Source organism: Trachurus trachurus, assembly GCF_905171665.1.
Source record: "Trachurus trachurus genome assembly, chromosome: 2".
Lineage (NCBI taxonomy): Eukaryota > Metazoa > Chordata > Actinopteri > Carangiformes > Carangidae > Trachurus > Trachurus trachurus.
Window position 1 is genome coordinate 10,250,281 of NC_139914.1, and position 15,350 is coordinate 10,265,630.

The window sequence follows — 15,350 nt, forward strand, 5'->3', positions numbered from 1 at the left end:
AGAATTGGAACAAAGTGAAATCAATACTCTACGACAGATCCTCTAGTCCCGTGTCCTGCCAATGTAGCGACAAAATGAGCTGCATTCACTGTACAACAACTAAGAATATCCTCTTCTGCCTCTTGCGTGCCTTTTTTTTTCTCTCCTCCTGTTTTACAACCTCCCTGCCTCTTTTTCTCTCCTCATCTTTTACATCAACGCCCGCCTTCCTCCCTGCATGCTCTAGTGACTATAAACAGTCGGAAGTTTACTCCAAACACATCCAACAACCCCCAGCAAGGACGAGCAGCCCCCCCCTCCCTCCTCCTCCTGCAAGTGTTAATGGCCAGCTTTCATATGGGTCACGAGTGTCCTTTGGTGCAGCGAAGGTGGCCGCCATAGACGGGAGATGACATTGTGAGCGGACCGGACGGGGTCAGAGCGTGGAGCCTCTGCCGTGTACATCCCAGTCACAAACAGACATTGTCAGTTTTTTCCATACCAACCTGAGGGATTTGCATTGTGTTGCTCAAGGACACGGTTTATTTCCAGGGCATTGTCCTGCTCAGTCATTCATGTAAACCCTCTCACTTAACCTTTGTGGCTTTGGTTGAGATTCCTGCCAGCCCACAGGAACAACTGAGGTGGGGCCTCCCCCTCCACCCCCCAATTGAAACTGCAAAACCTTTTGTTGTCCTGTTCCTGTTAGTCTATCAGCCGCACCAATTAAACATGTATTTGTACCCGCTCGTGTGTGGGTTTAGCAGCAGCTGAACTTTGCCCAAGTTTTGGTCCTGAAGCCTAAATCTCACCTAGCGCTCGGAGCACTCAGCACAAATTGGGTTCCAAATGGGATTTTTGTGTTTTTCTCAGGATGATTAACGTATATTAATCCTTCGGCCACTGTAGGAGAGCAGCAGGCAGCAGGCCAAGCACCTCTTTAAGCTCACTCCCTGTTGCAGCAGTATGAATCTATCCTAAACACAATGGTTTAGCATTGTGAAACATTCCTGTGCTGCTCTTTTGACTTTTTATTCTCAGGTGAAAGGACTTCGAAATCAGGCAGTGTTTTTTTTTTTTTTGCTTTTTCTACAGGGCACATTGACCTCAGACGGAGAGGGCGAGGCTAAAGGCTCGCTGGATTCCTCTCTTTGCATTCCACGTGTTATCTTTGCTTTGAGCAACACTTTCGCCCAACCTCTTTTTCCTGAATTATGTTGTTATGGGGGAAAAGAGACAGTTTTAATCAGCTTCCCACCTTTTTCTCTTTCACACTTTGTCATTCAAATCGATCGTTGGTCTTCAGGCAATAAGTCACCTGCGGAACTGGACTTTCACCTTTCTAGCTCTGGCGTTATCTCTGCCTGTCTCTCATTCACTCCTCCACTATGTCGGCTTTTTTTTTTTCAAACTTTTTCATTCATTCCTGTTTGTACTGTAAATGAAGCACACACATGGACAGAGGGAAAATGCACAGATATGGGGGTTCACTGGGCTTTCTGCCTACTTTCTGTAAGGGAAGGTTGGAGAAGGGATTACTGGAAAGAAAGAAGAATGGCTTGACTAAGGGAGTGAATGAGTAAAGAGTGAAAGAAGACGGGAAGCGGCGAGAACAAAACCGGGAAGTTGAGCAAGATTCACCCCTCCCCTCTCTCCTATGATCCACCACCATTACCCCCCTCCCCCCCCCCGGGTGGACCCCTCGCTCCAAGACCACAACTCACCTGTCCAGTTTCACCCCACCCCCACTCCCCACCCCCCCACCCCCCACCTCCCAGGCTCCTCCTCTGGAGGCAGGTGAGCCAGTCGAGGGTATATAGGTATGGTAATGTGAAGTGCCCTATCTTCTCTGCTCTGGGGAGTGCGGAAGACACAGGACGCAAGAGGGCTGAGAGAGAGAGAGAGAGTGTGTGTGAGAGTGAGAGAGTGAGAGAGAGAGAGAGAGAGAGAGAGGCGGAGTAGGAAAGTTACAATTTAAAAAGACAATTGGATTGACTGCGCTCAGACTTGTGTTGCAACCATGGGGCTGGGAGTAAGTACTGAGACTTGTCACATGTTTCTGCCTGGTAGTAAATTCTCTAGATTTAGGTTAAGATTAGGCCGGTTATGTTTTTCCTGTTTTGCACCGAGTTTGAGTTTAGTCACAAGTTTTGTGTAAACCTGACAGTTGTGCGTAACTTGAAACACTTTGTGCCTTAGTTTGGAGTATCTAGTGCACAGATGAAGGACTTTTTTTTTTAGAGCTTTAGATTGTAGATCTTTAGGAGTTATTCAAACTCACAGTGAACTCATAGTGTTTCCGGCACAAGGAAGAGCAGGAAACTAAAGAGCACATTTCTACAGTAACATGTGCTCGGTCTTAGTCAGGACCTCATTCTCATTATGTCACCTTCTCTTATTTAGAGAGGGAAGGATGACTACAAACTGGCATCAACGTCCGATGGCGGGGACAAGAAAAGCAAGAAAGAGAAAGGGAAGAAGGATATGGACGAGCTGAAGAAAGAGGTCGACTTGGTGAGTACACGAAAAAGTGAAACCTGTGTGAAACCTGAAGTGTGATATTCAACACTAGAGAAAAGTTTGAAGTAAAAAGGAGCAGCCGTTTAATAATCCTTCAGCTTCGCCTCCCATACGCTTTGCTGGCCTCATTCTTAATGACAGTCCTAATCAGGTTATGTTAATACTTTTGGACACTGTAACTCACAGCCATTGGTCACAGCAATTACACAGTGGTGGCTGGGACAAGCCCCCGCTTTTACCTCAGCACTAGTCACATGAGGTGTAGCTGTTGGCTCTGTGTTTCATACAGATTGCTACTTCCACCACTGTATGTCCTGTCACATGTTATTAAGGACTTCACACAGCTATACTTAACTTCTAAATCATGCTCATCTGGACTGAGCTTCAGCGCTGAGATGTTCTGTTGTCACTACACAGTTAAGCCTCTCAAAACATATGAACTAGTTATTCTTTTCTGTCGCGCGTAAACACCTATTACATCCGTCTGTTCTACTTTCAGGCTCAGTTCTTGGTCGGTTTAGTCGGCGGGGAATTTTATTTTGTAGCCACAGTCTGCAGCGAGCTCCTGTGGAGGCGTAGAGTTGTAAAAGTTGCATACATAGAGGTTCAGTTGGGTTCGAAACGTCACATGTAGATTAGTAGTTGGCTAATTTCCACTGGTGTCAGCTTTTTCTCAGACTGAATCTGTCGCCGACTGAGGTCATTTCCCAAGGTCAGCGGGGCACTTGCTCTGCGTTCATCCCCAACTGGAGGGAAAAGGACTGATGAATAACTCCTCACCACAAACTGTGCACTTATTAAATTAAATCAAATGTGCACTGGTTGCAGTTTATAGGCAGAAAGTTAAAGTTATTGAGGTTTCACCTGTAGCTTTGGATCTATCGAGTGGGAGAAGTTTGCTATAATGACTCTCAATTCTGCATTTGTCCCTAAACTGCCTTTAAAACATCTTATTAAAGACAGACTGCTCTAACCCTTTGTAGTACCATGTCCTTGACAAGGTCAGCTCAAGATGAGGCAGATTCAGGTCTCATGTTTATCTGAAAGCACTAATAAGACACCGGTAAAGATGCCACGTTTATAAATATAAATATCCAAGTAATGGTTGAATAAAATCAACATAATAGTTCAAATTGTCATTGTTTTTGCTGTAGATGTTTGACTTTGACAAGGTCATTCAGCACAGATGGATGCTGCTAGTTTCTTGCAAATGTTCCTAAAACAACTTGAAAAAAAACTAAATTTACATGAGCATATGAATCTTATGCCTTGTTGCCATTTTTTTTTTTTTCTTACAAAATATTTAATTTCTGCCCAATGTCACCGAGGAGGTCACAGCCTGCTGCAGCTTATTGGGTCATAAAATTCCCATCTCGGTGACATATTAATGATTATTGCCCTCTATAGGTCTTAACTAGATCTCAAAGTCCTGCCGACGCTGAAGGACATATCAATGCCATAGCAACCATATCACCTGTCTGCTTCTGTAACCTCCCCCAGCTTAGCATATCATTGTCTGCAATTAACAGCAGTAATCTCTAATGTGCCCCCCCCCCTCTGGAGCACAAGAAGGGCAACTTCATGTATTGATAATTGACTTATTTCTGATTTGAGCGCTGGTTAAAGAATAATAATCTACTGAGCAGCAGTAAAACAGTAGCAAGAGGTTCCAAGGAGCCCATGAAGCCGACATGTTAATGATTATAGCACCGGCTTTCTTCTATCATACAATTAACTGTGGCGTCAAAGTCCAGTTGAAGGCAATATTTCCATAGCAACAAGAAGCAGCTGCCGATTTGCCAAAACGTGACCAACAGCTGAAGAAGCTAAAAATAGGGTCGAGGTTTAATTTGATCAACTGTTGTCCAGAACCTGTTTCTCAAATGTGTTTAGGTGTGTGTGGCCGTCCAAGAATCAAAGCCAAAGTGAAGAAATTTCCTTTCTCGGCTTCAAAAGAACTGCTGACTAACTGTTAAAATAAGCAACAGTAGTTTGGAGCATGTGATAACACATTATGCATGGCACATTTGCCATGGAGCACTTTGACTGCTTATTATCATGTAAAATTTGTGGCAGGGCCGAGGGAGCCATGCAGTCACACCATTTTCTGCACTGACTGTGAAGAGTGCAGATGAATGTGAGAGAACTCACTTCAAACCATTAATGGCTCAGGACTTCACATTTCCAAATGAATATTATGCAAATGTATAATTTCACACAGCATTTATATATAAATAGATCTATATACTACAGGCAGTGGGTGATTGGGACATGAATCTTTAACAAGGTCAGAGTGAAGTTGTTCTTACATAATCGTAATGAGACACTAATGCCTCACTGGTTGTTCATCAGTCATTCTAAAATGAGCTCAGACCAAATGGAAACTTTAGGGAGTCATTTTACCACATATGAGATAGTAGTTTTAATAATAATCATGTTATTTGTTATAAAGGCCAATGTAAAATCATATAATAGAAGCATAACGTCCATACTGTAAAGGAAACTAGAGTATTATTCCTGTTTCAGCCATATGTCACATTGTTTAGATGAAACAGAAACCAGTGTGGGCATCTCTTTCACTCAATGGCTGTTACTGTAAAACCATCACAATACTTTTGTTGTTCCACGGCCGACAAACTGGAAGGTGGGAGTCAGATATAATTGCGGAACAATCCAAATTATATTGAAAGAAACTCTATTCATTCACTCACTGTAGGCGTTATTCAAAATACACAGTGTAGGCACATGGATTTGTCAGCTCCTCTCACTTTTTATTTGCATTTTCACCCAATTTTCTTCAGCACACACAAGTAATAAAATTGATTTTGTTGATGCGAGTGAAAGAGATCACGGACTTCACCAAAACACAGGAGCAATACACACAGGAGCAAACAGCAGTCTATCAGTTGGGTGACATTGATTCGGCTGGATGGACTGTTTGCTCACAGCAAACTGACCGTGGATGAGTCCATACGTAACTGAGCTCACGTCGTGTTTGGCTGCGAGTTTTCAATCATCAGTAGACTCTGGTTTTACTCATATATCTTAAATTGTCTGTTGTTGGAGCAGCATGCAACAATGCTCCTTTACCTTGTCATCTTTATGTCCCTAGTGTCCCTCTGGAGGACAGGACAGGACATATTTTAATCCACTTTTAAAACGACGGGGATCTTGGTTTGTTTTATGCAATGATTCAATCTCTCTCTCTCTCTCTCCATAGGATGATCACAAGTTAACTTTGGATGAACTTAACAGGAAATATGGAACTGACCTAAGCAGGGTAAGCACTGTGTGTGTGTGTTTGTTTGTTTTTTTATGGATGTGTGAGCCTGTCAGAGTGATAGTAAATCACTGGAGTTGCTACACAAGCTGCAAAGTGAGGTCACTGCACAGAGGAACACTTTTCTTGTATTTATGTTAGAATAATTAGTAAACTAACTTTTAAAAAGCCAGTTTACCAAATTACAAAAAACATATTCTCTCCCCAAAGTCATATCCAGAGAAGTGACATTTAAATAATTTAAATGTCATTTAAAAAGTTGTTTTGGTACAGAAATCCATCAGTTTATCTCGAGATGGCAAAAGCATGTCAAACTGTACAGATCCAAAATGTTCTCCTCTTGTTTTCCACCATGGTCTTCATTGAGCTAAGGTCTCACACACAGAATCCCATTACACAACACAATGCAAGTCCACAGTGGCCATTCCACTTGCCTCACCGATGCTGATTATCTGCTGAAACCTGATCTGTCTGAGTTTCCCCCAAAACAAAGACTTCATTCACACAGGAAACACTGCTCTTATTCGCTCCTTCAACAAGGAAAAGAAATGTTCCTATTCGCTCTTGGTGTCCATCCAAAGAGACTTTACTAGTGCTAATTCTTAATTTATTCTTTTTTTTCTTTGCTGTGTAAGAAAATGTAACTGCTGGGCTCATAAGACAGATACCACCTGATAGTTCTTTCATCACTGTTTATTATTTTCAAGCCCATACGCTTTATTTGTGCTGTGTAATTGCACAGGATAATGGAAATGGCAAGCTGTAATTGTAAGGTTATTTAGTGCAGTCTGCCTAAGGGTGTGTATCTTTAGGTTTCCTGCCAACCGACCTCAAATTCTTCGGTTGTAGTGGTGTACCTATTCTCCAACAGCTGAGCAGGAAACATGTTGAGTAACCTTGTCCTTCATCCTGTTTTCCTCAAGCGTGTAAAGGTATCTTTAGAGGAACCTAGGAAAAACCGGTCTGACAGGTTTTTTTTTATTGTGGTTTTGCTTCCAGGCACTTCACACATGATGCAAGATAATCAATCTCTCTCCTTTCTTTCAATCTTCATGCATAGTTAAACATTTCCCTTTTCTCTTTGTGTCTCTTTACAGGGTCTTTCTTCCTCCAGAGTAAAAGAGATCTTGGCCCGCGACGGCCCCAACGCCCTCACTCCTCCTCCCACCACACCTGAATGGGTCAAGTTCTGCAAGCAGGTAGACGCCAAATCCTGTCTGAAATTCCCACATTTACATTTGTTGCCATGCAAATCTCCTCTGATTTGTTTGAGCCAGTCAAACCAGCAGAGAGCAGCCACAAAACCTTGAATGTTATTTCAACTTGTTCCCAGCTGTTCGGTGGTTTCTCCATGCTGCTGTGGATCGGTGCCCTCCTCTGCTTCCTTGCTTACGGTATCCAGGCTGCCTCAGAAGATGAACCTATGAATGATAACGTGAGCAGCTCTTTGTTAGTGTATGATATGAACATTTTAGATAATAACTCTGCACACATACTAACTAACAATCATGTCTCCCTGCTTTTAGTTGTACCTTGGTGTTGTGCTCTCCGGCGTCGTCATCATCACTGGTTGCTTCTCCTACTACCAAGAGGCCAAGAGCTCCAGGATCATGGACTCCTTCAAGAACCTGGTCCCACAGGTGAGGTTTTCATTGCAAGGGTCATTTACTTTTTCATTAGTTTTAGTCTTTAGTCACTCATTCAGTAGGTCACATCACGTTTAAGACAAATAGTCAAATATGCACCCTTCAACTGGGACAGAAAGTGTAATGTCTCATGTTAAAAGATGTCCCCTAACAAACATATTTCACATTTGTTCTTGTAGCAAGCCCTGGTCGTCCGTGACGGTGAGAAGAAGAGCATCAACGCTGAGGAGGTGGTGGCTGGTGATCTGGTGGAGGTGAAAGGTGGCGACCGGATACCGGCAGATCTAAGAATCATCTCTGCTCACGGCTGCAAGGTCTGTACAAAATCAAATGGTTTGTTTATTAGTCGTGATGAAAGTTGCTCAACGTCTAGATGATCCTCTGTCCTCCAGATATCATTGGTATTTCACTCTTGTTTTATTTTTCTGCCTTCAGGTGGATAACTCCTCTCTGACTGGTGAATCCGAGCCCCAGACTCGTACTCCAGACTTCTCCAACGACAACCCACTTGAAACCAGGAACATCGTCTTCTTCTCCACCAACTGTGTTGAAGGTAAACAACTAGTGGTTGGCTCAGAAATCACAGGGTCAAAATTAATTAATGTGCAATATACTGTAAGTCGAATGACGTTAATCATGACTTCTTATCTCTTGTCCGTCCAGGTACTGCCAGAGGAATCGTTATTAACACCGGAGATCGCACCGTCATGGGTCGTATCGCCACCCTGGCTTCCAGTCTGGAGGGAGGCAAAACTCCCATCGCCAAGGAGATCGAGCACTTCATCCACATCATCACCGGCGTGGCCGTCTTCCTGGGCGTTTCCTTCTTCGTCCTCTCACTGATCCTTGGGTATGGATGGCTGGAGGCCGTCATCTTCCTCATCGGTATCATTGTAGCCAACGTGCCAGAAGGTCTCCTGGCAACCGTCACTGTGAGTCCTGGTGCTTTGTGTGTTTTTAAATGTCCCAATTGTGAGTCAAAAAGACGACACAGCTCTTAAAAACCCAAACGCTCCGTCCTCTAGGTGTGTCTGACTCTGACCGCCAAGCGTATGGCCAAGAAGAACTGCCTGGTGAAGAACCTGGAAGCCGTGGAGACCCTGGGCTCCACCTCCACCATCTGCTCGGACAAGACCGGCACCCTGACCCAGAACAGGATGACCGTGGCCCACATGTGGTTCGACAACCAGATCCACGAGGCCGACACCACCGAGAACCAGAGCGGCGCCAGCTTCGACAGGAGCTCGGCCACCTGGGCCGCCCTGGCCAGAGTGGCCGGACTCTGCAACCGCGCCGTCTTCCTGGCTGATCAGGCCAACGTTCCCATCCTGAAGGTGAAGAGTTCATTGCATGGATTAAGCCTTTAATGCGCTGCAGCTACCAAACACTTAATGTTTTGCCACAAAAGAGTTTTAACGGTTAATTTGGCTTTTGGCGTCCAACCTATTTTCCTTAGTCCTGGTTGAAAAACAAGTACTGAGTTAATTGTTTCCTAGTGGAATATTTTTCTTCCTTATAACATTATGTTGAAGTGGAAACTGGGGCCAGATGGAATGTGAAAGGCAATGACTGTGTGGGAGGTGTCTTGGCAAGGAACTTTTTGAATTCAGCAAAATGCAAATGCAGCCAAACTGCACTACCAATCTTTATAAAAAGCTCTCAGCATAATTAAAGGCTTTTTCAGAAATATGTAGCCGGTGCTATAGCAAGAGGTCGCCAGACGGACCCATTGATTTATTTCTAAATGGGTCCTGGCAAGTAAGTTTCTTTCTCAAGCTCTAGGCGGGGGGGAGTTGGGGGGGGGTTGTTATTGCAAGATAGATTCCCAAGTATTTCTTTAGAAATGTCTTGTTGATTGAAAGGTGATCTGTACCTGTATCTGAAATTTAAATCAATACTGAAGCTCATATTCTTCGTGGAGATTAACCCATAAAAACCATAAAGGCTGTAATTATAAAAGTCTTAACGTAGGTCAAGGAAAACATTAATTTTTCTTTTTTTTTTTAATTCTCTCCATAACTCTTTTCTGTCAATCCACAGAGAGATGTGGCCGGTGATGCTTCAGAAGCTGCTTTGCTGAAGTGTATTGAGCTGTGCTGTGGATCTGTTGGTGGCATGAGAGACAAATACCACAAGAGTGCTGAGATCCCCTTCAACTCCACCAACAAATACCAGGTAAACAATGGGGAAATGTTCTCTTGCTCCCTCTAGTGGTTGACATCATTGACTTGTTTCAGCTAATCATATCATGCCAAATCCACACCTGAACAAAAACCAGCAGTCAAATCCAACCGTCCTCTCGTCCCACAGCTTTCCATCCACAAGAACGCAACTCCGGGAGAGACCAAGCACCTCCTGGTGATGAAAGGTGCTCCAGAGAGGATCCTGGACCGCTGCTCCACCATCATGATCCAGGGCAAAGAGCAGCCTCTGGACGACGAGATGAAAGACGCTTTCCAGAACGCCTATGTTGAACTGGGAGGACTGGGAGAGAGAGTGCTGGGTACAACATAGCTCCATACTCAGGCTGTATATTCCTTTTATCTTTAATCAGTAGAGAAAAAGCTGATGAGTATTTCCTTCTTGTCTTATTCAGGTTTCTGTCACTTCAACCTGCCTGACGATCAGTTCCCTGATGGCTTTTCTTTTGACACTGAGGAGGTGAACTTCCCCACTGAGAACCTGTGCTTCATCGGCCTCATGTCCATGATCGACCCCCCTCGTGCTGCCGTGCCCGATGCTGTCGGCAAATGCAGGAGCGCCGGAATCAAGGTATGAAGCTGTCGTCATTTCAGGTCCATTCCTGTATCTATCATTTGCAAGTTTCTGCAATTATTTGTAAAAACTCAAACAAAAAGACCCACAGATTAAGTGTTTTGATTCACCTGCTCCCCCACAGGTTATCATGGTGACAGGTGACCATCCAATCACAGCCAAGGCTATTGCTAAGGGCGTGGGTATCATCTCTGAAGGCAACGAGACTGTTGAGGACATCGCTGCCCGTTTGAACGTTCCAGTTTCCGAGGTCAACCCCAGGTTAGTTCAATCGACTACTTTTGAAGCATCTTTGGAGTTGCACAAAATCTTCCAAATTGGGTTTTCTTCGTGGCACAGCTGGCTATTTTTTTTGTTAGTACAAAGAATTAAATCAGCATTGGCCCTGCAGCCAAAAAGGCTTTAACCATTAATTCACTGCAGACATATAAATCTAGATGTGGCTCTTTGCTGGCCATTTCACTGATCCGATATCAGCAAGTTTGAGTCTGCTGGTTCAGGCTGTAAAAATGCCACCCACAAATACCACATCCTGAAAGTACTGTCACCCTAGGCAGATTCCTCATGCAGGAAATTCCTGTTGAAGTGTCATCATTATCACATCACACTGTCCTTTACCATGGCACTGATGATGAGATATTGAAATGTAAGATTTATTATCTGCAGTGGGGGTTTTATGTTTCTTTAGCTCCTCAAAGAAGCAAAACATTCTCAATCTAAACATTTACTGACAATGCATTCATTTTTCTTTAATGGGTACCAAGGCCAATGCTGGTTGGTATTTCCTGTTTACCCACTCCCCATGATTTCCTTTTTGTGCTGCCCTGGTTACACCACATCTTCAGTTTTCCTCTCAGAAACAGGATGCAGGAATTCAACTGTTGTCCTAACGCTGCTGTGACTCCCTCCCCAGAGATGCCAAGGCCTGCGTCGTCCACGGCGGCGAGCTGAAGGAAATGACCGCGGAGCTCCTCGACGACGTGCTGAAGTACCACACCGAGATCGTCTTCGCCAGAACCTCCCCTCAGCAGAAACTGATTATTGTGGAGGGTTGTCAGAGACAGGTGCGTGCCACGCTTCTCACAGGCACAGATTGGAAGTAAAATAAACAATAGACCTTTGTTTTAACTTGTCTGTTTTCCTCTGGCATCAGGGCGCCATTGTGGCTGTGACAGGTGACGGTGTGAACGACTCTCCTGCTCTGAAGAAGGCCGACATCGGCGTTGCCATGGGTATCGCCGGGTCTGACGTGTCTAAGCAGGCTGCTGACATGATCCTGCTGGACGACAACTTCGCCTCCATCGTTACCGGTGTGGAAGAAGGTGAGATACTGAGGGAAATGACACTGGCTCTTATTTAGCTGCAGGATTTAAAATCATTCAAACGCTAATAAATTTGTTCCATTTCCTCATCAGGTCGTCTGATCTTTGACAACTTGAAGAAGTCCATCGCCTACACTCTGACCAGTAACATCCCTGAGATCTCACCCTTCCTCCTCTTCATCATCGCCAACATCCCCCTGCCCCTGGGAACCGTCACCATCCTCTGTATCGACCTGGGAACTGACATGGTGAGCTTTCTGACGGATCAAAGTCATTAGGGATCAAATCTGTTTAAAAAAAGTGATCAAATGTTCTTACTTCTAAATCCCTTGTTGTCTCCCAGGTCCCTGCCATCTCCCTGGCTTATGAAGCAGCTGAGAGCGACATCATGAAGCGGCAGCCCAGAAACCCCAAAACAGATAAACTGGTGAACGAGAGGCTCATCAGCATAGCCTACGGACAGATCGGTAAGTAACAACTCATGATAAATAAGTGACTTCACTATTCAATATTTGGTGAGAAGCTTTCTAAAGTGGCACTCGCTCTGCTCCTCTGTCAGGTATGATGCAGGCCACAGCTGGCTTCTTCACATACTTTGTGATCCTGGCTGAAAATGGCTTCCTCCCCATGGACCTGCTGGGGATCAGAGTCCACTGGGACGACAAATACGTAAACGACCTGGAGGACAGCTACGGGCAGCAGTGGGTCAGTAGTAACACGCATGTTTTTTTTAGTGCTTTTCTGCAAAAAAAATTAACAAACGACTGAATGAAGGAGCTCATTTGTTTTTCATTTTTCCATCTCCCAGACATACGAGCGCAGAAAGATCGTGGAGTTCACCTGCCACACGGCTTTCTTCGCCAGCATCGTGGTCGTGCAGTGGGCCGATCTGATCATCTGCAAGACCAGGAGGAACTCCATCCTGCAACAGGGAATGAAGTATGTGCACAGAAAGCCCGTCTCTAAATTTACACACAGACAATTAGATACCAAAACATCTGAGGGGGATATTTTTTTCTACCATAATTATGATCATTTTGTGGATGCAGATATTTCTGAGGGGGAATATTTGCAGCCTTACAGCATTAATCACAGTGAAGATGAATATAAAAGTCACAGATATTAATTAAGCTCTTCTTCACTTCCACAGGAACCGCATCCTCATCTTCGGTCTATTTGAGGAGACAGCTCTGGCTGCTTTCCTGTCATACTGCCCCGGCATGGACGTTGCCCTCAGAATGTATCCCCTCAAGTGAGTAAACACAAGAACTACTGTACAGAAAATGCATCTTTTTTTGCCTTCTGTTCTTTGAGATTCCTCACCAATCAGTCGCTGCTGTCAGAGCTTTATCATCACGTTGAAAAAGTTGGGTTTTATTTAACAGCCCACCTCAGAAGCAGAGGAGTAACAGATCTAATGAGACTCTTTGAGAAACAGAGAAAGCAGGAAGATCACGTTCAGCTCATTATCTCACAGCTTTCACACGCACCTCATTTCTCCTTGTTCACCTCTTCCCCCTCCCTCTCTCCTCTCCACACCATCCTCTCATGTGGTCCGAGGCTTCAGTTCCCTCTGCCCCTCTGTCTCCCCTCCCTCGCCCACACACTCACCTGTTTCTTAGGTTTGACCAACCTCAGCATCTCTCTCCTTCCGTCCGAGCGTCTGCCTCCACCCACACTTCCTCCTGCTGTCCCTATTTCTGTCTCTACTCTCTGTGTTTGTGTTGTTTTTGTTTTTCTGTCCTGAAAACATTTGTATTATTACAGAAAATCCAACATAGACAGAATGTAACAACATTTACAGGCTAATTTAATTCAAACAGTTTCCTCTTCCTTTTTCAGATTGTAGCACATTAAAGGTTTTCAAAATGCCTGTATGCATCATGATATTTAGAAAGATAATGTCAGTGCTGTCTGCTAATTGACCTTTTAGGTTTGGAGGCACATTTTGTTGTTTTTTTTGTATCCTGTAGAGAAGAGACTGCCTCAGCTCAACCAATAAGCACGAGTTGTGCATTGTCAGGTTTTGAAGTGTTGTATTGTTGTCAATAAAGAGGACACTCAGAGAGAAGTAGAGGAGAAAAACACACACTCTGCATCGTTTTCTGACAACAAGCTTCTGAACTAATTCTAGTAGTTTGGTCTCAGAAGTCTAATGCTCATCCCTGAAGCTTTTCCTGTGCTCTTGGTGCAACTCCAGCCAAACTATAATGGCATTAACCAGGCCCCCTAGTGCTTTTATATGGTTAGTCACATGTCTCTCTGTCCATCCACACTCTAGGCCATGTTGGTGGTTCTGTGCCTTCCCCTACTCCCTCCTCATCTTCCTGTATGATGAAGCCAGAAGATATATCCTCAGACGCAACCCAGGCGGTAAGACCTTTACTGACTGTTTTTTTTACTTTTGTCCCAAAGCTGAAAACAAGGAGGGATCTAAGCTCATTAAAATTTACAGTTTTTGCAGGACAGTGATAGACACTAGATGCTTTACTTTAATGGTGAAAATTAAAATTATCTTATCTAGTATAGAAAATTATATTATTATGATACTATTTAAAGAAAACAGCACTTAACGAGCCAAATTATTACAAATAGAAAGAATACATCCAGCATAGGATGAAACACAGGTGTATATGTGTTAAGCATGAGCACTGTACATCCTCCTGTGTCTGTTTCTGCGTGTGTGCATTGGTATGTCTCCACACACACCAGTGAACTATGCCAGATAATAGGGGCTCATGGGAGTTGAACCCTCAACTCTGCCCATTGTTAATGCCTCGTTCCTCCCACGGAGCTGAGCAGAACCTGCATGCAGCGCCGGCTCTGATACAACTGTGTTCACGTATGTCTGTGTGTGTGCGTGGCTGCGTGTGTGTGTGTGTCTGCTTCATCTGAGCCCCATAGCACAGATCAGTGAACATCTCATTGCTCATCCGTGGTGAATAACGTGTTACAATCAGACACAAAAAAACAAGTTAAAGTGACAGTTTCAAACAACTTATGGAGGAAATGGAAAAACAGGATGGATTACAAAAAAAACATGTTTACTGCTTTGGGTATTTTATTGGTTAAAACAATTTAAGAAAGTGATGTTTTTCCACTGTGTGCATGCATGGCCCAAAGCTAAGAGTATTTTTTAATCCTGGGCTGAACAAGAAGGAACCAGCCCAGTTTTTTTTTTAACCGGCCATGAGACACAAATATCCTCTGTGTTGGTGCCTGAAAATAAAACGTGGCTTTGGGCGCAGTGAGGACAGGCAGACGCTGCTAAATCACCTAATTCAAGCATCAACACATTGGAGCCACACTGACTTCTAATACAGTTTCATTAGATTATGTTTACATCTAATGATATAGAGCAACTGTGTGACAGAAATGCCAAAAACCTGCAGGACAAAGATCTTAATGTTGTTATTCGGAGACTAATTCGCCCTAAATTCAGGAAGTTATTTGCTCACACTCTCCACTCTGGTCTCATTTCTTACATTTCCTGTCCTACAACATGAGGGATGGTTTCATCCTGCAAAGTTAAAGGCCTCTTTTTATTTGGACCCAAAATATTAGGCAAAAACTCTGTCCCTAATTGTGTCTCCTTTGGTTTCTAGGTTGGGTTGAACAGGAGACATACTACTGAGTCAACACGACACATTCACGGAGGGAGCAGTCAGTGTTTCATTGTTATTTGCTGCCATGTTACATATCAGTCTGACCCAATCAGACTCCAAAAACACACACAACATGGATAAATTAAGAAGCTCTTGATGTATATGTCATTCACAATAAAACATTTCTCTACCATTGTACACTGAGGCTGCTTGGACGTTTGTT

At 43.9% G+C, this 15,350-nt stretch overlaps 1 protein-coding gene across 1 annotated transcript; it reads left to right on the forward strand.

The window, feature by feature from the left end:
* The first annotated feature begins 1,830 nt into the window (after positions 1-1,830).
* Positions 1,831-15,331, forward strand: LOC310999781 (sodium/potassium-transporting ATPase subunit alpha-1). The gene is made up of 23 exons (XM_083990335.1): positions 1,831-2,011; positions 2,383-2,493; positions 5,720-5,779; positions 6,877-6,978; positions 7,113-7,214; positions 7,306-7,419; positions 7,605-7,739; positions 7,861-7,978; positions 8,089-8,357; positions 8,451-8,759; positions 9,466-9,600; positions 9,736-9,928; positions 10,022-10,197; positions 10,325-10,461; positions 11,114-11,264; positions 11,354-11,522; positions 11,616-11,770; positions 11,866-11,989; positions 12,082-12,227; positions 12,331-12,461; positions 12,673-12,774; positions 13,804-13,895; positions 15,128-15,331. The coding sequence occupies exons 1-23, from the start codon at positions 2,000-2,002 to the stop codon at positions 15,154-15,156; spliced, it is 3,072 nt and encodes a 1,023-aa protein (XP_083846461.1). The 5' UTR covers positions 1,831-1,999; the 3' UTR covers positions 15,157-15,331.
* The last annotated feature ends 19 nt before the right edge of the window (positions 15,332-15,350 follow it).

What these genes read in the sequence shown, in the direction of transcription:
- LOC310999781 (XM_083990335.1), top strand. An exon ending in GCAGGAGCGCCGGAATCAAG is followed by an intron (nt 10,198 to 10,324) that starts GTATGAAGCTGT and finishes GCTCCCCCACAG; the next exon opens with GTTATCATGGTGACAGGTGA. An exon ending in GTTTCCGAGGTCAACCCCAG is followed by an intron (nt 10,462 to 11,113) that starts GTTAGTTCAATC and finishes CTCCCTCCCCAG; the next exon opens with AGATGCCAAGGCCTGCGTCG.